The sequence below is a fragment of the Oncorhynchus keta genome, chromosome 30, assembly GCF_023373465.1.
Source record: "Oncorhynchus keta strain PuntledgeMale-10-30-2019 chromosome 30, Oket_V2, whole genome shotgun sequence".
Taxonomy (NCBI): domain Eukaryota; kingdom Metazoa; phylum Chordata; class Actinopteri; order Salmoniformes; family Salmonidae; genus Oncorhynchus; species Oncorhynchus keta.
This window is the reverse complement of record NC_068450.1, coordinates 173,892-197,115: the sequence shown is the minus strand read 5'-3', so window position 1 is coordinate 197,115 and position 23,224 is coordinate 173,892. Positions and strand designations below refer to the sequence as shown.

The following is a 23,224-nucleotide window of genomic DNA, read 5'->3' as shown; positions in this document are numbered from 1 at the left end:
GGCCCTGTCTAAAGTAGTGCACTACATTATTGGGCCCTGTCTAAAGTAGTGCACTACATTATTGGGCCCTGTCCTATATAGTGCACTACATTATTGGGCCCTGTCTAAAGTAGTGCACTACATTATTGGGCCCTGTCTAAAGTAGTGCACTACATTATTGGGCCCTGTCCTATATAGTGCACTACATTATTGGGCCCTGTCTAAAGTAGTGCACTACATTAATGGGCCCTGTCTAAAGTAGTGCACTACATTATTGGGCCCTGTCCTATATAGTGCACTACATTATTGGGCCCTGTCTAAAGTAGTGCACTATGTAGGGAATAGGCTTCCATTTGGGACACAATCCATGACGCTCGGTGGAATCGCCTTCATCACACGGATCGCCTTCATCACACGGATCGCCTTCATCACACGGATCGCCTTCATCACACGGATCGCCTTCATCACACGGATCGCCTTCATCACACGGATCGCCTTCATCACACGGATCGCCTTCATCACACGGATCGCCTTCATCACACGGATCGCCTTCATCACACGGATCGCCTTCATCACACGGATCGCCTTCATCACACGGATCGCCTTCATCACACGGATCGCCTTCATCACACGGATCGCCTTCATCACACGGATCGCCTTCATCACACGGATCGCCTTCATCACACGGATCGCCTTCATCACACGGATCGCCTTCATCACACGGATCGCCTTCATCACACGGATCGCCTTCATTAGAGCACATGGTGGCAAAACGTTTTGCAACGGAAAACAAACCAGAGCTCTTCTTATTGGACAGGTAGTCTCTCCTTGTTTCAGTATGTTTTCTAATGAATACTAACTACCCTGTTGTGTCTATTTGAAGTCAATGATACTGTGGTAAGAAAGTATAATGGAGCTCAATGATTCCTACCGCCATTCATACGACGGCAGCTAGCCTAGCGGTTAGCGGCCAGTCACCGAAAGGTTGCTACTTTGAATCTGCAAGCAGACGAGGTGAAAAATCTGTCCATGTGCCCTTGAGCAAGGCACTTAATGATAATGGCTAACCCCCCAGGCTGTGACTCTGAAGGTGTCTCAGGGGAGAGTTGAGACATGGAAACAAAACACTTTTCCAATTCACGCATGCTGATAATACACACTGGTGTAAAAGAAGACAAATAAAACCATCCACCAAATGATGGTTGGACTGTCCTTGAGTTTGATGCTGTTTAAGAGGTCAGACTAAGATTTTTTTTTTTTTAAACCTGCTCAGAGATTTGAGCAAAATATATATTTTAAAAACAGATCCAGCTCACAGTAAGTCAGAGCTGAATGAGAAGTTAGATCAAATCAAATGTTTTGAAAAGTGATCACTTTTCCCCAGTTGTTGTTGTGTGTAGTCCTCCTGTTCAGTAATGTTGAGGTTTGTTCCTCCTGTTCAGTAATGTTGAGGTGGTTCCTCCTGTTCAGTAATGTTGAGGTTTGTTCCTCCTGTTCAGTAATGTTGAGGTTTGTTCCTCCTGTTCAGTAATGTTGAGGTGGTTCCTCCTGTTCAGTAATGTTGAGGTTTGTTCCTCCTGTTCAGTAATGTTGAGGTGGTTCCTCCTGTTCAGTAATGTTGAGGTTTGTTCCTCCTGTTCAGTAATGTTGAGGTGGTTCCTCCTGTTCAGTAATGTTGAGGTTTGTTCCTCCTGTTCAGTAATGTTGAGGTGGTTCCTCCTGTTCAGTAATGTTGAGGTTTGTTCCTCCTGTTCAGTAATGTTGAGGTTTGTTCCTCCTGTTCAGTAATGTTGAGGTGGTTCCTCCTGTTCAGTAATGTTGAGGTGGTTCCTCCTGTTCAGTAATGTTGAGGTTTGTTCCTCCTGTTCAGTAATGTTGAGGTTGTTCCTCCTGTTCAGTAATGTTGAGGTTTGTTCCTCCTGTTCAGTAATGTTGAGGTGGTTCCTCCTGTTCAGTAATGTTGAGGTTTGTTCCTCCTGTTCAGTAATGTTGAGGTTTGTTCCTCCTGTTCAGTAATGTTGAGGTTGTTCCTCCTGTTCTGTTCAGTAATGTTGAGGTTTGTTCCTCCTGTTCAGTAATGTTGAGGTGGTTCCTCCTGTTCAGTAATGTTGAGGTTTGTTCCTCCTGTTCAGTAATGTTGAGATGGTTCCTCCTGTTCAGTAATGTTGAGGTTTGTTCCTCCTGTTCAGTAATGTTGAGGTTTGTTCCTCATTCTCTTCTTTCCTTATTTTTTTGTCCTTTGTCTTATTTGGAATGTTTTTCCTCCTTTGTGTCCCCGGCGTCTTACGTCAGGTGACGTCACTCCAACGCCCGTCCCTTTAAAGTCCGACGTAGGTCGCCGGTGTGTCCCTCCCAGAGGCGTGTGTGTCCCTCCCAGAGGCGTGTGTATACAGTGGTAGGTAGGTCATAGCCCAGCCCAGGTGGGGCTGCTGGAGTAACAGTGATCTGTGCCTGTGTGAGGGACCGTCCCCAGTCCATCAGAGTCCAGACAGTCAAACACTATACTCTCCACGTCAACCTCCACGTCTTCTGCAAAAAAACAACACATCTCAGGTTATCAAAGACAATCTATAATCTGTCAAATATGACTGGGGAAAAATACTAATCTGTTCTGACTCAAATCTAAAATCAATGTGTGTTTTAGTTGTACTTAAGACACCGTATTTCTGATATGAAACATTAAGCTGAATAACTTTAAACATGAACACCTCCGGACACTTCGGTCGACAAAACCTGAAGATGTAGACCTACATCCCTGACATGGAGATGAACACTGAGAGAGAGAGCTGTGATTGGAGAAGAGAGCTGTGATTGGTTACTAAACATGGATAAGAGAGCTGTGATTGGAGAAGAGAGCTGTGATTGGAGAAGAGAGCTGTGATTGGTTACTAAACATGGATAAGAGAGCTGTGATTGGAGAAGAGAGCTGTGATTGGAGAAGAGAGCTGTGATTGGTTACTAAACATGGAGAAGAGAGCTGTGATTGGGTAAGAGAGCTGTGACGACCGTGAGACTCACCTCTGTCAGAGTCAGATCTCTCTGAAGAGGACATGGCTGCTGATCCCAGGCTGTCGTTCCTCATCCTCTCTGAGACCGCTCCAGCTCCTCCCTGACCCCCAGGGCCCAGACCAGTCAGACCCCCAGGGCCCAGACCAGTCAGACCCCCCAGGCCTCCATGTCCCTGGAGCTGCTCTAGCCTCACCCTCAGCTCTCTCTGCTCCCAACGCAGACGACCCTTCAACTGCTCCGCACGTTCATCCTGATCCTGCAGCTTCTGATGGGGGCGAAGGAGAGAGACATGAGGACAGTTATACAGAGAGAGACATGAGGACAGTTATACAGAGAGAGATGAGGACAGTTATACAGAGAGAGAGAGAGAGACATGAGGACAGTTATACAGAGAGAGATGAGGACAGTTATACAGATAGACATGAGGACAGTTATACAGAGAGAGAGAGAGACATGAGGACAGTTATACAGAGAGACATGAGGACACTTATACAGAGAGAGACATGAGGACAGTTATACAGAGAGAGACATGAGGACAGTTATACAGAGAGAGATGAGGACAGTTATACAGAGAGAGATGAGGACAGTTATACAGAGAGAGAGAGAGACATGAGGACAGTTATACAGAGAGAGAGAGACATGAGGACAGTTATACAGAGAGAGATGAGGACAGTTATACAGAGACACATGAGGACAGTTATACAGAGAGACATGAGGACAGTTATACAGAGAGACATGAGGACAGTTATACAGAGAGAGATGAGGACAGTTATACAGAGAGAGAGAGAGAGACACGAGGACACTTATACAGAGAGAGAGAGAGACATGTGGACACTTATACAGAGAGAGATGAGGACAGTTATACAGAGAGAGAGGGACATGAGGACAGTTATACAGAGAGACATGAGGACAGTTATACAGAGAGAGATGAGGACAGTTATACAGAGAGAGATAGAGAGACATGAGGACAGTTATACAGAGAGAGATGGGGACAGTTATACAGAGAGAGAGAGACACATGAGTAAAGCTAGTAATGGTTAGGGTTTAGGGTAGTGGTTAGGGTTTAGGGTAGTGGTTAGGGTAGGGTTTTGGGTAGTGGTTAGGGTAATGGTTAGGGTTTGGGGTAGTGGTTCGGGTTAAGGTAGTGTTTAGGGTCAGGGTAGGGTTTAGGGTAGTGGTTAGGGTAATGGGAAGTGGTTAGGGTAGGGGGTAGGGTTTAGGGTAATGGGCAGGGTTTAGGGTTAGGGTAGGGGGTAGTGGTTAGGGTAGTGGGCAGGGTTTAGGGTTAGGGTAGGGTTTAGGGTAATGGGCAGGGTTTAGGGTTAGGGTAGGGGGTAGTGGTTAGGGTAGTGGGCAGGGTTTAGCTGTGTGTTCATCTCACCTTGATGTGTGTCTGAGCCCGTCTCAGCAGGTTCAGGGTGGTGTTTCTCATGGAGTCAGACACCTGAGGAACCTGCTGCTGCAACTGTTCCAGGTGGTGTCTCAACTGAGCACGTCTGTTACAACAACACAATGACACAATGTTACAACTGAGCACGTCTGTTACAACAACACAATGTTACAACACAATGACACAATGTTACAACACAATGACACAATGTTACAACACAATGACACAATGTTACAACACAATGAGACAATGTTACAACAACACAATGACACAATGTTACAACAACACAATGAGACAATGAGACAATGAGACAACACAATGACACAATGTTACAACACAATGAGACAATGTTACAACACAATGAGACAATGTTACAACAACACAATGACACAATGTTACAACACAATGAGACAATGTTACAACAACACAATGACACAATGTTACAACACAATGGGACAATGTTACAACAACACAATGACACAATGTTACAACACAATGAGACAATGTTACAACACAATGAGACAATGTTACAACACAATGAGACAATGTTACAACAACACAATGACACAATGTTACAACACAATGACACAATGTTACAACACAATGAGACAATGTTACAACACAATGACACAATGTTACAACACAATGAGACAATGTTACAACACAATGACACAATGTTACAACAACACAATGAGACAATGTTACAACACAATGAAACAATGTTACAACACAATGACACAATGTTACAACACAATGAGACAATGTTACAACACAATGAAACAATGTTACAACACAATGACACAATGTTACAACAACACAATGACACAATGTTACAACACAATGAAACAATGTTACAACACAATGAAACAATGTTACAACACAATGACACAATGTTACAACACAATGACACAATGTTACAACACAATGACAATGTTACAACAACACAATGACACAATGTTACAACACAATGAGACAATGTTACAACACAATGAGACAATGTTACAACACAATGAAACAATGTTACAACACAATGACACAATGTTACAACACAATGACACAATGTTACAACACAATGAGACAATGTTACAACACAATGAGACAATGTTACAACACAATGACACAATGTTACAACACAATGACACAATGTTACAACACAATGAGACAATGTTACAACAACACAATGACACAATGTTACAACACAATGACACAATGTTTCAACACAATGAGACAATGTTACAACACAATGAGACAATGTTACAACACAATGAAACAATGTTACAACACAATGACACAATGTTACAACACAATGACAATGTTACAACACAATGAGACAATGTTACAACACAATGACACAATGTTACAACACAATGACACAATGTTACAACAACACAATGACACAATGTTACAACACAATGAAACAATGTTACAACACAATGACACAATGTTACAACACAATGACAATGTTACAACACAATGACAATGTTACAACACAATGAGACAATGTTACAACACAATGACACAATGTTACAACACAATGAGACAATGTTACAACAACACAATGACACAATGTTACAACACAATGACACAATGTTACAACACAATGACAATGTTACAACAACACAATGACACAATGTTACAACACAATGAGACAATGTTACAACACAATGAAACAATGTTACAACACAATGAAACAATGTTACAACACAATGACACAATGTTACAACACAATGACACAATGTTACAACACAATGACAATGTTACAACAACACAATGACACAATGTTACAACACAATGACACAATGTTACAACACAATGACACAATGTTACAACACAATGACACAATGTTACAACACAATGACACAATGTTACAACACAATGACAATGTTACAACACAATGAGACAATGTTACAACACAATGACACAATGTTACAACACAATGACACAATGTTACAACAACACAATGACACAATGTTACAACACAATGAAACAATGTTACAACACAATGACACAATGTTACAACACAATGACAAATGTTACAACACAATGACAATGTTACAACACAATGAGTTACAACACAATGAGACAATGTTACAACACAATGACACAATGTTACAACACAATGAGACAATGTTACAACAACACAATGACACAATGTTACAACACAATGACACAATGTTACAACACAATGACAATGTTACAACAACACAATGACACAATGTTACAACACAATGAGACAATGTTACAACACAATGAAACAATGTTACAACACAATGAAACAATGTTACAACACAATGACACAATGTTACAACACAATGACACAATGTTACAACACAATGACAATGTTACAACAACACAATGACACAATGTTACAACACAATGACACAATGTTACAACACAATGACACAATGTTACAACACAATGACACAATGTTACAACACAATGACAATGTTACAACAACACAATGACACAATGTTACAACACAATGAGACAATGTTACAACACAATGAAACAATGTTACAACACAATGACACAATGTTACAACACAATGAGACAATGTTACAACACAATGACACAATGTTACAACACAATGACACAATGTTACAACACAATGAGACAATGTTACAACACAATGAGACAATGTTACAACACAATGACACAATGTTTCAACAACACAATGACACAATGTTACAACTGAGCACGTCTGTTACAACAACACAATGAGACAATGTTACAACTGAGCACGTCTGTTACAACACAATGACACAATGTTACAACTGAGCACGTCTGTTACAACACAATGACACAATGTCTCAACTGAGCACGTCTGTTACAATAATATAACTATTCATAAACTAGACCCTGCCCTGTCCAGACTAGTGCCCTGCCCAGGGGATGTACTGTACATTAAGCTGCATCACTCTACAGAAACAGGAGATGGACTCCTGCCCTACGGACCGTTCTGGTTCACTCTACAGAAACAGGAGATGGACTCCTGTCCTACGGGCCGTTCTGGTTCACTCTACAGAAACAGGAGATGGACTCCTGCCCTACGGGCCGTTCTGGTTCACTCTACAGAAACAGGAGATGGACTCCTGTCCTACGGGCCGTTCTGGTTCACTCTACAGAAACAGGAGATGGACTCCTGCCCTACGGGCCGTTCTGTTACATTAAACAGTGGAAACAGGAGATGGACTCACTCTACAGAAACAGGAGATGGTCTCCTGTCCTACGGGCCGTTCTGGTTCACTCTACAGAAACAGGAGATGGACTCCTGCCCTACGGGCCGTTCTGGTTCACTCTACAGAAACAGGAGATGGACTCCTGCCCTACGGGCCGTTCTGGTTCACTCTACAGAAACAGGAGATGGTCTCCTGCCCTACGGGCCGTTCTGGTTCACTCTACAGAAACAGGAGATGGACTCCTGTCCTACGGGCCGTTCTGGTTCACTCTACAGAAACAGGAGATGGACTCCTGCCCTATGGACCGTTCTGGTTCACTCTACAGAAACAGGAGATGGACTCCTGCCCTACGGGCCGTTCTGGTTCACTCTACAGAAACAGGAGATGGACTCCTGCCCTACGGACCGTTCTGGTTCACTCTACAGAAACAGGAGATGGACTCCTGCCCTACGGACCGTTCTGGTTCACTCTACAGAAACAGGAGATGGACTCCTGCCCTACGGACCGTTCTGGTTCACTCTACAGAAACAGGAGGTTTAGGGGAGGGTTTGGCCCAGCGTCGTCTGGTGGCATCGATGAGTCACAGACAGTCTGGGTTAGGGGAGGGTTTGGCCCAGCCTCGTCTGGGTTAGGGGAGGGTTTGGCCCAGCGTCGTCTGGGTTAGGGGAGGGTTTGGCCCAGCGTCGTCTGGGTTAGGGGAGGGTTTGGCCCAGCGTCGTCTGGGTTAGGGGAGGGTTTGGCCCAGCGCCGTCTGGGTTAGGGGAGGGTTTGGCCCAGCGTCGTCCGGGTTAGGGGAGGGTCTGGCCCAGCGTCGTCTGGGTTAGGGGAGGGTTTGGCCCAGCGCCGTCTGGGTTAGGGGAGGGTTTGGCCCAGCGTCGTCTGGGTTAGGGGAGGGTTTGGCCCAGCGTCGTCCGGGTTAGGGGAGGGTTTGGCCCAGCGTCGTCCGGGTTAGGGGAGGGTTTGGCCCAGCGTCGTCCAGGTTAGGGGAGGGTTTGGCCCAGCGTCATCCGGGTTAGGGGAGGGTTTGGCCCAGCGTCGTCCGGGTTAGGGGAGGGTTTGGCCCAGCGTCGTCCGGGTTAGGGGAGGGTTTGGCCCAGCGCCGTCTGGGTTAGGGGAGGGTTTGGCCCTGCGTCGTCTGGGTTAGGGGAGGGTTTGGCCCTGCGTCGTCTGGGTTAGGGGAGGGTTTGGCCCAGCGTCGTCCGGGTTAGGGGAGGGTTTGGCCCAGCGTCGTCCAGGTTAGGGGAGGGTTTGGCCCAGCTTCGTCTGGGTTAGGGGAGGGTTTGGCCCGGCAGGGATGTTCCTGTCCCATCGCACACTAGCGACTCCTGTGGCGGGCCGGGTGCAATGCACGCTGACACTGTCGCCAGGTGCACAATGTTTCCTCCGACACATTGGTGCGGCCGGCTTCCGGGTTAAGTGGGCGTTGTGTCAAGAAGCAGTGCGGCTTGGCTGGGTTGTGTTTCGGAGGACACATGGCTCTCGACCTTCGCCTCTCCCGAGTCCATACGGGAGTTGCAGCGATGGGACAAGACTGTAACTACCAACTAGATACCACAAAATTGGGGAGAAAAGGGGGATAAAAAAAAAAATAATAACTAAATACATTTTAAAAATAAAGTCAGTCATCTAAAACTAAGTTTGGAACAAGAAGTAAGTGAAGGTTCCATTTGCCCACTAACATGGGGTGAACCTCTATTCAGTTCTCTGCAGCTAGCGACTGGAACGAGCTGCAACAAACACTCAAACTGGACAGTTATCTCCATCTCTTCATTCAAAGACTCAGACATGGACACGGTTACTGACGGTTGTGGCTGCTTCACGTTATGTATTTTTGTCTCTACCTTCTTGCCCTTTGTGCTGTTGTCTGTGCCCAATAATGTTTGTACCATGTTTTTGTGCTGCTACCATGTTGTACTGCTACCATGTTGTGCTGCTGCCATGTTGTGCTGCTGCCATGTTGTGTTGCTACCATGTTGTGCTGCTACCATGTTGTGTTGCTACCATGTTGTGCTGCTACCATGTTGTGCTGCTGCCATGTTGTGCTGCTACCATGTTGTGCTGCTACCATGTTGTACTGCTACCATGTTGTACTGCTACCATGTTGTGTTGCTACCATGTTGTACTGCTACCATGTTGTGCTGCTGCCATGTTGTGTTGCTACCATGTTGTGTTGCTACCATGTTGTGCTGCTACCATGTTGTGCTGCTACCATGTTGTACTGCTACCATGTTGTGTTGCTACCATGTTGTGCTGCTACCATGTTGTGCTGCTGCCATGTTGTGCTGCTGCCATGTTGTGTTGCTACCATGTTGTGTTGCTACCATGTTGTACTGCTACCATGTTGTGTTGCTGCCATGTTGTGTTGCTACCATGTTGTGCTGCTACCATGTTGTGTTGCTACCATGTTGTACTGCTACCATGTTGTGCTGCTGCCATGTTGTGTTGCTACCATGTTGTGTTGCTACCATGTTGTGCTGCTACCATGTTGTGCTGCTACCATGTTGTGCTGCTACCATGTTGTGCTGCTGCCATGTTGTGCTGCTACCATGTTGTACTGCTACCATGTTGTGTTGCTACCATGTTGTGCTGCTGCCATGTTGTGCTGCTACCATGTTGTACTGCTACCATGTTGTGTTGCTACCATGTTGTGCTGCTGCCATGTTGTGCTGCTACCATGTTGTACTGCTACCATGTTGTGTTTCTACCATGTTGTGTTGCTACCATGTTGTGTTGCTACCATGTTGTGTTGCTACCATGTTGTGCTGCTACCATGTTGTGTTGCTACCATGTTGTGCTGCTACCATGTTGTACTGCTACCATGTTGTGTTGCTACCATGTTGTGTTGCTACCATGTTGTGCTGCTACCATGTTGTGTTGCTACCATGTTGTACTGCTACCATGTTGTGTTGCTACCATGTTGTACTGCTACCATGTTGTGTTGCTACCATGTTGTGCTGCTACCATGTTGTACTGCTACCATGTTGTGTTGCTACCATGTTGTGTTGCTACCATGTTGTGCTGCTACCATGTTGTGTTGCTACCATGTTGTACTGCTACCATGTTGTGTTGCTACCATGTTGTGTTGCTACCATGTTGTGCTGCTACCATGTTGTTCTGCTACCATGTTGTGCTGCTATCATGTTGTGTTGCTACCATGTTGTACTGCTACCATGTTGTGTTGCTACCATGTTGTGCTGCTGCCATGTTGTGCTGCTACCATGTTGTGTTGCTACCATGTTGTTCTGCTACCATGTTGTGCTGCTACCATGTTGTTCTGCTACCATGTTGTGCTGCGTGTAAATCGGCGTGCTCAGTGGCTCTTTAACAGTTATCTTTAGTTTTATGCCTGTCTTGTTACTATTAGAATTAGACAATGGAAATCTACACAGTGGTTGCCGAAGGTACAATGTCACAGGATAGAATGGCTCTTTACCTGTGCTTCTCCAACTCATTATGGACTGTCCTGTGCACGAAGAAAGCACAATTCATTATTAGTGAGTTTATAAACACTAAAGCATAAAGGCATTATTACGTATTTCAGATTCATAATATATCATTTTAACAATAAAAAGTAGACTCGTCAGCACACATTCTTCAGTGCAACCAAATGCTGACTATGGCAACACCTCGTCCCTAGCTAGCTGTCAGACAGACTAGTAGTTTCAGAGAGCCAGAACCCCGTCCCTAGCTAGCTGTCAGACAGACTAGTAGTTTCAGAGAGCCAGAACCCCGTCCCTAGCTAGCTGTCAGACAGACTAGTAGTTTCAGAGAGCCAGAACCTCGTCCCTAGCTAGCTGTCAGACAGACTAGTAGTTTCAGAGAGCCAGAACCCCGTCCCTAGCTAGCTGTCAGACAGACTAGTAGTTTCAGAGAGCCAGAACCCCGTCCCTAGCTAGCTGTCAGACAGACTAGTAGTTTCAGAGAGCCAGAACCCCGTCCCTAGCTAGCTGTCAGACAGACTAGTAGTTTCAGAGAGCCAGAACCTCGTCCCTAGCTAGCTGTCAGACAGACTAGTAGTTTCAGAGAGCCAGAACCCGTCCCTAGCTAGCTGTCAGACAGACTAGTAGTTTCAGAGAGCCAGAACCCCGTCCCTAGCTAGCTGTCAGACAGACTAGTAGTTTCAGAGAGCCAGAACCCCGTCCCTAGCTAGCTGTCAGACAGACTAGTAGTTTCAGAGAGCCAGAACCCCGTCCCTAGCTAGCTGTCAGACAGACTAGTAGTTTCAGAGAGCCAGAACCCCGTCCCTAGCTAGCTGTCAGACAGACTAGTAGTTTCAGAGAGCCAGAACCTCGTCCCTAGCTAGCTGTCAGACAGACTAGTAGTTTCAGAGAGCCAGAACCCCGTCCCTAGCTAGCTGTCAGACAGACTAGTAGTTTCAGAGAGCCAGAACCCCGTCCCTAGCTAGCTGTCAGACAGACTAGTAGTTTCAGAGAGCCAGAACCCCGTCCCTAGCTAGCTGTCAGACAGACTAGTAGTTTCAGAGAGCCAGAACCCCGTCCCTAGCTAGCTGTCAGACAGACTAGTAGTTTCAGAGAGCCAGAACCCCGTCCCTAGCTAGCTGTCAGACAGACTAGTAGTTTCAGAGAGCCAGAACCCCGTCCCTAGCTAGCTGTCAGACAGACTAGTAGTTTCAGAGAGCCAGAACCCCGTCCCTAGCTAGCTGTCAGACAGACTAGTAGTTTCAGAGAGCCAGAACCCCGTCCCTAGCTAGCTGTCAGACAGACTAGTAGTTTCAGAGAGCCAGAACCCCGTCCCCTAGCTAGCTGTCAGACAGACTAGTAGTTTCAGAGAGCCAGAACCTCGTCCCTAGCTAGCTGTCAGACAGACTAGTAGTTTCAGAGAGCCAGAACCCCGTCCCTAGCTAGCTGTCAGACAGACTAGTAGTTTCAGAGAGCCAGAACCCCGTCCCTAGCTAGCTGTCAGACAGACTAGTAGTTTCAGAGAGCCAGAACCCCGTCCCTAGCTAGCTGTCAGACAGACTAGTAGTTTCAGAGAGCCAGAACCCCGTCCCTAGCTAGCTGTCAGACAGACTAGTAGTTTCAGAGAGCCAGAACCCCGTCCCTAGCTAGCTGTCAGACAGACTAGTAGTTTCAGAGAGCCAGAACCTCGTCCCTAGCTAGCTGTCAGACAGACTGGTAGTTTCAGAGAGCCAGAACCCCGTCCCTAGCTAGCTGTCAGACAGACTGGTAGTTTCAGAGAACCAGAACCCCGTCCCTAGCTAGCTGTCAGACAGACTAGTAGTTTCAGAGAGCCAGAACCTCGTCCCTAGCTAGCTGTCAGACAGACTAGTAGTTTCAGAGAGCCAGAACCCCGTCCCTAGCTAGCTGTCAGACAGACTAGTAGTTTCAGAGAACCAGAACCCCGTCCCTAGCTAGCTGTCAGACAGACTAGTAGTTTCAGAGAGCCAGAACCCCGTCCCTAGCTAGCTGTCAGACAGACTAGTAGTTTCAGAGAGCCAGAACCCCGTCCCTAGCTAGCTGTCAGACAGACTAGTAGTTTCAGAGAGCCAGAACCCCGTCCCTAGCTAGCTGTCAGACAGACTAGTAGTTTCAGAGAGCCAGAACCTCGTCCCTAGCTAGCTGTCAGACAGACTAGTAGTTTCAGAGAGCCAGAACCCCGCCCCTAGCTAGCTGTCAGACAGACTAGTAGTTTCAGAGAGCCAGAACCCCGTCCCTAGCTAGCTGTCAGACAGACTAGTAGTTTCAGAGAGCCAGAACCCCGTCCCTAGCTAGCTGTCAGACAGACTAGTAGTTTCAGAGAGCCAGAACCCCGTCCCTAGCTAGCTGTCAGACAGACTAGTAGTTTCAGAGAGCCAGAACCCCGTCCCTAGCTAGCTGTCAGACAGACTAGTAGTTTCAGAGAGCCAGAACCCCGTCCCTAGCTAGCTGTCAGACAGACTAGTAGTTTCAGAGAGCCAGAACCCCGTCCCTAGCTAGCTGTCAGACAGACTAGTAGTTTCAGAGAGCCAGAACCTCGTCCCTAGCTAGCTGTCAGACAGACTAGTAGTTTCAGAGAGCCAGAACCCCGTCCCTAGCTAGCTGTCAGACAGACTAGTCAGTCAGAGAGTTATATAATCACCTGTTACTACCGGCAGCCTGCAGCTTCTTGTTCTTCTGCTTACTCTTCTTCTCAGAGTCCCCTGGACAGTAGACGGGCAACACTGATGCATAGCCATGCTCTGCCTCTGGAGAGAGAGAAGAGGAGAGGAGAGGAGAGGAGAGGAGAGGAGAGGAGAGGAGAGAGGGAGGGAGGGAGGGAGAGGAGAGGAGAGGAGAGGAGAGAGAGAGAGAGGAGAGAGAGAGAGAGAGAGAGAGAGAGAGGGAGGGAGGAGAGGAGAGGAGAGGAGAGAGAGGAGAGAGAGAGAGGAGAGGAGAGAGAGAGGAGAGAGAGAGAGAGAGAGAGAGAGAGAGAGAGGAGAGGAGAGGAGAGGGAGAGGAGAGGAGAGGAGAGGAGAGGAGAGGAGAGGAGAGGAGAGGAGAGAGGAGGGAGAGGAGAGGAGAGGAGAGGAGAGAGGGAGAGGAGAGGGAGAGGGGAGGGGAGAGGAGAGGAGAGTCCTTACTTTGAGAGGTTTTCAGAGGAAAATCAATGACAGGCAAAAATTAGGATTGTAAAGTTCTGAAAGGACTATTTTTAGGAGAGGAGAGGAGAGGAGAGGAGAGAGGAGAGGAGAGGGAGGGGAGGGGAGAGGATCGTGTTTCAATGGGACGTCGTGACATCAAGTCCTTACTTTGGGTTGCAACTAAACTCGTGTTTTCATAGACTATTGTAAATGGGAAAATCAATGACAGGCAAAAATTAACAAATCAATGTGATTGTAAACACAAAGTTCAATTTTAGGCGTTTGACTGATGCATAGCCATGTTCTGCCTGAAAGGACTATTTTTAATTGACACTCACAGAGCCTTCAGAACGTATTGACGCCCATCGTGTTGTTGTTACAGAACGTATTGATGCCCATCGTGTTGTTGTTACAGAACGTATTGATGCCCATCGTGTTGTTGTTACAGAACGTATTGACGCCCATCGTGTTGTTGTTACAGAACGTATTGATGCCCATCGTGTTGTTGTTACAGAACGTATTGATGCCCATAGTGTTGTTGTTACAGAACGTATTGATGCCCATCGTGAACGTATTGATGCCCATCGTGTTGTTGTTACAGAACGTTGATGCCCATGATGCCCATCGTGTTGTTGTTACAGAACGTATTGATGCCCATCGTGTTGTTGTTACAGAACGTATTGATGCCCATCGTGTTGTTGTTACAGAACGTATTGATGCCCATCGTGTTGTTGTTACAGAACGTATTGATGCCCATCGTGTTGTTGTTACAGAACGTATTGATGCCCATCGTGTTGTTGTTACAGAACGTATTGATGCCCATCGTGTTGTTGTTACAGAACGTATTGATGCCCATCGTGTTGTTGTTACAGAACGTATTGATGCCCATGTTGTGTTGTTGTTACAGAACGTATTGATGCCCATCGTGTTGTTGTTACAGAACGTATTGATGCCCATCGTGTTGTTACAGAACGTATTGATGCCCATCGTGTTGTTGTTACAGAACGTATTGATGCCCATCGTGTTGTTGTTACAGAACGTATTGATGCCCATCGTGTTGTTGTTACAGAACGTATTGATGCCCATCGTGTTGTTGTTACAGAGAACGTACGTGTTGTTGTTACAGAACGTTGATGCCCATCGTGTTGTTGTTACAGAACGTATTGATGCCCATCGTGTTGCTGTTGTTACAGAACGTATTGATGCCCATCGTGTTGTTGTTACAGAACGTATTGATGCCCATCGTGTTGTTGTTACAGAACGTATTGATGCCCATCGTGTTGTTGTTACAGAACGTATTGATGCCCATCGTGTTGTTGTTACAGAACGTATTGATGCCCATCGTGTTGTTGTTACAGAACGTATTGATGCCCATCGTGTTGTTGTTACAGAACGTGTTGTTGTTATTGATGCCCATCGTGTTGTTGTTACAGAACGTATTGATGCCCATCGTGTTGTTGTTACAGAACGTATTGATGCCCATCGTGATGCCCATCGTGTTGTTGTTGTGCCCATCGTGTTGTTGTTACAGAACGTATTGATGCCCATCGTGTTGTTGTTACAGAACGTATTGATGCCCATCGTGTTGTGTTACAGAACGTATTGATGCCCATCGTGTTGTTGTTACAGAACGTATTGATGCCCATCGTGTTGTTGTTACAGAACGTATTGATGCCCATCGTGTTGCTGTTACAGAACGTCCCATCGTGTTGTTGTTACAGAACGTATTGATGCCCATCGTGTTGTTGTTACAGAACGTATTGATGCCCATCGTGTTGTTGTTACAGAACGTATTGATGCCCATCGTGTTGTTGTTACAGAACGTATTGATGCCCATCGTGTTGTTGTTACAGAACGTATTGATGCCCATCGTGTTGTTGTTACAGAACGTATTGATGCCCATCGTGTTGTTGTTACAGAACGTATTGATGCCCATCGTGTTGTTGTTACAGAACGTATTGATGCCCATCGTGTTGTTGTTACAGAACGTATTGATGCCCATCGTGTTGTTGTTACAGAACGTATTGATGCCCATCGTGTTGTTGTTACAGAACGTATTGATGCCCATCGTGTTGTTGTTACAGAACAGAACGTGTTGTTGTTATTGATGCCCATCGTGTTGTTGTTACAGAACGTATTGATGCCCATCGTGTTGTTGTTACAGAACGTATTGATGCCCATCGTGTTGTTGTTCGTGTTGTTGTTACAGAACGTATTGATGCCCATCGTGTTGTTGTTGTTACAGAACGTATTGATGCCCATCGTGTTGTTGTTACAGAACGTATTGATGCCCATCGTGTTGTTGTTACAGAACGTATTGATGCCCATCGTGTTGTTGTTACAGAACGTATTGATGCCCATCGTGTTGTTGTTACAGAACGTATTGATGCCCATCGTGTTGTTGTTACAGAACGTATTGATGCCCATTGATGATGCCCATCGTGTTGTTGTTACAGAACGTATTGATGCCCATCGTGTTGTTTACAGTTGATGCCCAGTGTTGTTGTTAAGAACGTATTGATGCCCATCGTGTTGTTGTTACAGAACGTATTGATGCCCATCGTGTTGTTGTTACAGAACGTATTGATGCCCATCGTGTTGTTGTTACAGAACGTATTGATGCCCATCGTGTTGTTGTTACAGAACGTATTGATGCCCATCGTGTTGTTGTTACAGAACGTATTGATGCCCATCGTGTTGTTGTTACAGAACGTATTGATGCCCATGTTGTTACGTGATGCCCATCGTGTTGTTGTTACAGAACGTATTGATGCCCATCGTGTTGTTGTTACAGAACGTATTGATGCCCATCGTGTTGCTGTTACAGAACGTATTGATGCCCATCGTGTTGTTGTTACAGAACGTATTGATGCCCATCGTGTTGTTGTTACAGAACATCGATGCCCATTGTTGTTGTTACAGAACGTATTGATGCCCATCGTGTTGTTGTTACAGAACGTATTGATGCCCATCGTGTTGTTGTTACAGAACGTATTGATGCCCATCGTGTTGCTGTTACAGAACGTATTGATGCCCATCGTGTTGTTGTTACAGAACGTATTGATGCCCATCGTGTTGCTGTTACAGAACGTATTGATGCCCATCGTGTTGTTGTTACAGAACGTATTGATGCCCATCGTGTTGTTGTTACAGAACGTATTGATGCCCATCGTGTTGTTGTTACAGAACGTATTGATGCCCATCGTGTTGTTGTTACAGAACGTATTGATGCCCATCGTGTTGTTGTTACAGAACGTATTGATGCCCATCGTGTTGTTGTTACAGAACGTATTGATGCCCATCGTGTTGTTGTTACAGAACGTATTGATGCCCATCGTGTTGTTGTTACAGAACGTATTGATGCCCATCGTGTTGTTGTTACAGAACGTATTGATGCCCATCGTGTTGTTGTTACAGAACGTATTGATGCCCATCGTGTTGTTGTTACAGAACGTATTGATGCCCATCGTGTTGTTGTTGTTACAGAACGTATTGATGCCCATCGTGTTGTTGTTACAGAACGTATTGATGCCCATCGTGTTGTTGTTACAGAACGTATTGATGCCCATCGTGTTGTTGTTACAGAACGTATTGATGCCCATCGTGTTGTTGTTACAGAACGTATTGATGCCCATCGTGTTGTTGTTACAGAACGTATTGATGCCCATCGTGTTGTTGTTACAGAACGTATTGATGCCCATCGTGTTGTTGTTACAGAACGTATTGATTGATGCCCATCGTGTTGTTGTTACAGAACGTATTGATGCCCATTGATGCCCAGAACGTCCCATCGTGTTGTTGTTACAGAACGTATTGATGCCCATCGTGTTGATGCCCATTGTTACAGAACGTATTGATGCCCATCGTGTTGTTGTTACAGAAACGTATTGATGCCCATCGTGTTGTTGTTACAGAACGTATTGATGCCCATCGTGTTGTTGTTACAGAACGTATTGACGCCCATCGTGTTGTTGTTACAGAACGTATTGATGCCCATCGTGTTGTTGTTACAGAACGTATTGATGCCCATCGTGTTGTTGTTACAGAACGTATTGATGCCCATCGTGTTGTTGTTACAGAACGTATTGATGCCCATCGTGTTGTTGTTGACTATGAGGGGTGGCCAGTCCTCTTCTGGCTGTACCAGGTAGAGAGGAACCAGGCTATGAGGGTGGCCAGTCCTCTTCTGGCTGTACCAGGTAGAGAGGAACCAGGCTATGAGGGGGTGGCCAGTCCTCTTCTGGCTGTTACCAGGTAGAGAGGAACCAGGCTATGAGGGGGGTGGCCAGTCCTCTTCTGGCTGTACCAGGTAGAGAGGAACCAGGCTATGAGGGGGGGTGGCCAGTCCTCTTCTGGCTGTATCGGGTAGAGAGGAACCAGGCTATGAGGGGGTGGCCAGTCCTCTTCTGGCTGTGCCGGGTGGAGAGGAACCAGGTTATGAGGGGGGGGGCGGTCCTCTTCTGGCTGTGCCGGGTAGAGATTATAACAGAACATGGCCAATATGTTCAAATGTTCATAAATGACCAGCATGGTCAGTAATAACAAGGCAGAACAGTTGAAACTGGAGCAGACAACTAGCCTACAGCTAGACACCAATATCACTAGACACCTAGCCTACAGCTAGACACCAATATCACTAGACACCTAGCCTACAGCTAGACACCAATATCACTAGACAACTAGCCTACAGCTAGACACCAATATCACTAGACAACTAGCCTACAGCTAGACACCAAGATCACTAGACAACTAGCCTCAGCTGTTGTTACACCAATATCACTGTTGACAACTAGCCTACAGCTAGACACCAATATCACTAGATATTGGCCTAGCCTACAGCTAGACACCAATATCACTAGACAGCAATATCACCAGACAACTAGCCTACAGCTAGACACCAATATCACTGTTGACACCAATATCACTAGACAACTAGCCTACAGCTGACACCAATATCACTAGACACCTAGCCTACAGCTAGACACGTGTTGTTGTTACAATATCACTAGACAACTAGCCTCGTGTTGTTGTTACAGCTAGACACCAGATATCACCAGACACCAATATCACTAGACACCAATATCCCACTAGACAACTGGCCTGTTGTTGTTACAGAACTAGACACCAATATCACTAGACACCAACATCACTAGACAACTGAGCCTACAGCTAGACACCAATATCACGAGACAACTAGCCTACAGCTAGACACCAACATCACTAGACAACTAGTTTACAGCTGGACACCAATATCACTAGACAACTAGCCTACAGCTGGACACCAATATCACTAGACAACTAGCCTACAGCTAGACACCAACAATATCATCTAGACAACTAGCCTACAGCTAGACACCAATATCACTAGACAACTAGCCTCGTGTTGTTGTTACAGCTAGACACCAACAATATCACTAGACAACTAGCCTCGTGTTGGCTGTTACAGCTAGACACCAACATCACTAGACAACTAGCCTACAGCTAGACACCAACAATATCACTAGACAACTAGCCTACAGCTAGACACCAACATCACTTCAACTGGCTGTAGAGAGGAACCAGGCTATGTGCAGCTAGACACCAACATCACTTCTGGCTGTGCCCAGGACAACCAGCTTACAGCTCTTCTGGCTGTGTCAGGTAGACACCCGGGTGGAATAATATCACTAGACACCAGGGGGCCATCACTAGACAACTAGCCTACAGCTAGACACCAATATCACTAGACAACTAGCCTACAGCTAGACACCAATATCACTAGACACCTGTGCCTACAGCTAGACACCAATATCACTAGACAACCAGCCTACAGCTAGACACCAATATCACTAGACACCTAGCCTACAGCTAGACACCAATATCACCTCTTCAACTGTGCCTACAGCTAGACACCAATATCACTAGATATTAGCCTAGCCTACAGCTAGACACCAATATCACTAGACAGCAATATCACCAGACAACTTCTGCCTACAGCTATACACCAATACCAGTAGCCAACAGCTAGACACCTCTTCTGGCTGTATCACTAGACAACTGGCCTACAGCTAGACACCAATATCACCAGACACCAATATCACTAGACACCAATATCACTAGACACCAATATCACTAGACACCAATATGGCTGTGCCGGGTAGGCACTAGACAACTAGCCTACAGCTAGACACCAATATCACCTCTTCTGAGACAACCAGCCTACAGCTAGACACCAACATCACTAGACAACCTAGCCTACAGCTAGACACCAACATCACTAGACAACTAGTTTACAGCTGGACACCAATATCACTAGACAACTAGCCTACAGCTAGACACCAATATCACTAGACAACCTAGGCCTACAGCTAGACACCAACAATATCACTGGAGACAACTTAGCCTACAGCTGTGACACCAATATCACTAGACAACTAGTTCCTAAATGACCAGCTGGTCAGACACCAACAATATCACTAGACAACTAGCCTACAGCTAGACACCAACATCACTAGACAACTAGCTTACAGCTAGACACCAATCAAGACACCTATCACTAGACACCAATATCACTAGACAACTAGCCTACAGCTAGACACCAATATCACTAGACAACTAGCCTACAGCTAGACACCAATATCACTAGACAACTAGCCTACAGATAGACACCAATATCACTAGACAACTAGCCTACAGATAGACACCAATATTACTAGACAACTAGCCTACAGCTAGACACCAATATCACTAGACAACTAGTCTACAGATAGACACCAATATCACTAGCCTACAGCTAGACACCAACATCACTAGACAACTAGCCTACAGATAGACACCAATATCACTAGACAACTAGTCTACAGATAGACACCAATATCACTAGCCTACAGCTAGACACCAACATCACTAGACAACTAGCCTACAGCTAGACACCAATATCACTAGACAACTAGTCTACAGATAGACACCAATAATATCACTAGACACCAATATCACTAGACAACTAGCCTACAGCTAGACACCAATATCACTAGACAACTAGCCTACAGCTAGACACCAATATCACTAGCCTACAGCTAGACACCAATATCACTAGACAACTAGCCTACAGATAGACACCAATATTACTAGACAACTAGCTTACAGCTAGACACCAATAATATCACTAGACACCAATATATCACTAGACAACTAGCCTACAGATAGACACCAATATTACTAGACAACTAGCTTACAGCTAGACACCAATAATATCACTAGACAACTAGTCTACAGATAGACACCAATATTACTAGACAACTAGCTTACAGATAGACACCAATATTACTAGACAACTAGCTTACAGATAGACACCAATATTACTAGACAACTAGCTTACAGATAGACACCAATAATATCACTAGACACCAATAATATCACTAGACAACTAGTCTACAGATAGACACCAATAATATCACTAGATAACTAGTCTACAGATAGACACCAATAATATCACTAGACACCAATAATATCACTAGACAACTAGTCTACAGATAGACACCAATAATATCACTAGATAACTAGCCTACATCTAATAGATATTTCTGTATTTAATTTTCAATAAATTTGCTAACATTTCTAAATGTTTAGACTTTTTCATTGTGGGGTATTGTGTGTAGATGGGTGAAATAATTGTTTTTACAACAAACTGTGGAATAAATCGAGGGTTATTGAATACCTTCTGAAGGCACTGCAAACTGTAGGATGTTTCAGATGACAAATATACACAAGTCCCCAGAACTTAACCGCTACATGGGATATTTATCAACACTCAATACACAGGTAAAGTGAGGAAATATAGCTGTGATTGCAAACGGAAAAGATCAATTTTATGCGGCTGGCTATTGTGCAGAAGAAAAGAAAGCCGGGTTGTCGTCTGATCTATTCTTCCATCCAAGTGTCAGACACAGATGCTGCTGACGTTTGGTTTTTTTTTTCTGTTTTTTTTTTTTTTTTTTTTGGCGCGATCATCCAATTGTATCACAGTACATCAATATGGACTATTTTTGGTTATTGGTGCCAGTCGGCTACAAAGAACAACTGCTGGAATTGCAACATCTTTATCGGTTCATTCATTGTCATTCATAAATTCTATCGCTGCTCTGGCTTTATTTTCAAACCGCTCCAGACTTGGCGCCTTTGTGTACAACTATGAGTCCCGTATCTAGGTCACAGAGTCAGATATGAAGCGCCGCATTAAACCCAGGCTCCCTTAATAACTGCTGACTGCAATCGCGTTATTACTGAATAGTAACGATCTTAACCGTAACATGCACAATCTGTGTCAGATATTTGCAGTAAATTAATAGATATTCGCTATTTGTGTACATTTCGTTATTGTGCCCCAGCTGGTTGACAAGTGGAAGTTGACAGAGACAGAACAGAAACCTATAAACCTTCCGTTTTACCTCGTTCTCTTCTCTCCAAGAACTCAGCAGCTTGCAGAAGAACCTGAATGTTGCAAGTGTTCGCGTCCATTGTAAAAAAAAATAGTTGAAATATAGGTAAATATACCAATCAAAATGTATCTCAAAGACAAGAGTGCTGCAGTAGTATGTGCCTGGTCTTCTGCACTTCAGTGAGGAATCACCTTCTCTGACGACGTGATTAACGTCAGTCCGCCGCCTCCCAGACTTACCGCTCCCTTGTTTTCCAGCCGCCTCCGTCCGAGGAGCGCGCGATTTTTCACTTTGAAATATGAACAGCCTAATAATAGAACAGAACAACAGGTCGACACATTTTCTCGAAATATGACCTTAATAAACGATTATATATATATATTTTTTTAAATCCAGAACATGTTGTATTAACATCTAAAAAATAAATTTGCAATTTCTTTTTATTTATATATTTGTTTTATAATGCGACGTTCCTCCAAGTACGTTGAAACTGAAAACAACTTAAAGTGAGAAGTTCTTCGTTTTGTCTTCTTCTGTTTTGGTGTTCAAGAGGGTTGTGTCTGTATATTTTTAATCTTTCCACAATAGTCTAGGGCAGGGATCGTAAACTCGTTTCAGTTGGGGAACCCTCATCTGGGGCTTCCATGGTCGTCCAAAGGACACACAGAACTGTGCATCATTGCAAAGACAA

General features: G+C 45.1%; 1 protein-coding gene across 1 annotated transcript; it reads right to left on the bottom strand.

Moving 5' to 3' along the window:
• Positions 1-2,149: 2,149 nt before the first annotated feature.
• mxd3 (MAX dimerization protein 3) lies at positions 2,150-22,744 on the bottom strand. Its single transcript, XM_052487036.1, has 6 exons — positions 22,543-22,744; positions 13,636-13,741; positions 10,991-11,020; positions 4,370-4,484; positions 2,998-3,253; positions 2,150-2,508 (listed from the first exon to the last, which is right to left on the bottom strand). The coding sequence occupies exons 1-6, from the start codon at positions 22,610-22,612 to the stop codon at positions 2,384-2,386; spliced, it is 702 nt and encodes a 233-aa protein (XP_052342996.1). The 5' UTR covers positions 22,613-22,744; the 3' UTR covers positions 2,150-2,383.
• Between the last annotated feature and the right edge of the window lie 480 nt (positions 22,745-23,224).

Excerpts from the sequence above, each read along its gene's own strand:
- mxd3 (XM_052487036.1), bottom strand. The coding sequence starts at position 22,612 with ATGGACGCGAACACTTGCAACATTCAGGTTCTTCTGCAAGCTGCTGAG. Across the intron at positions 4,485-10,990 it reads AATGAGTTGGAGAAGCACAG|ACGTGCTCAGTTGAGACACC; the intron begins GTAAAGAGCCAT and ends TTGTTGTAACAG. Across the intron at positions 2,509-2,997 it reads GAGATCTGACTCTGACAGAG|AAGACGTGGAGGTTGACGTG; the intron begins GTGAGTCTCACG and ends GTTTTTTTGCAG.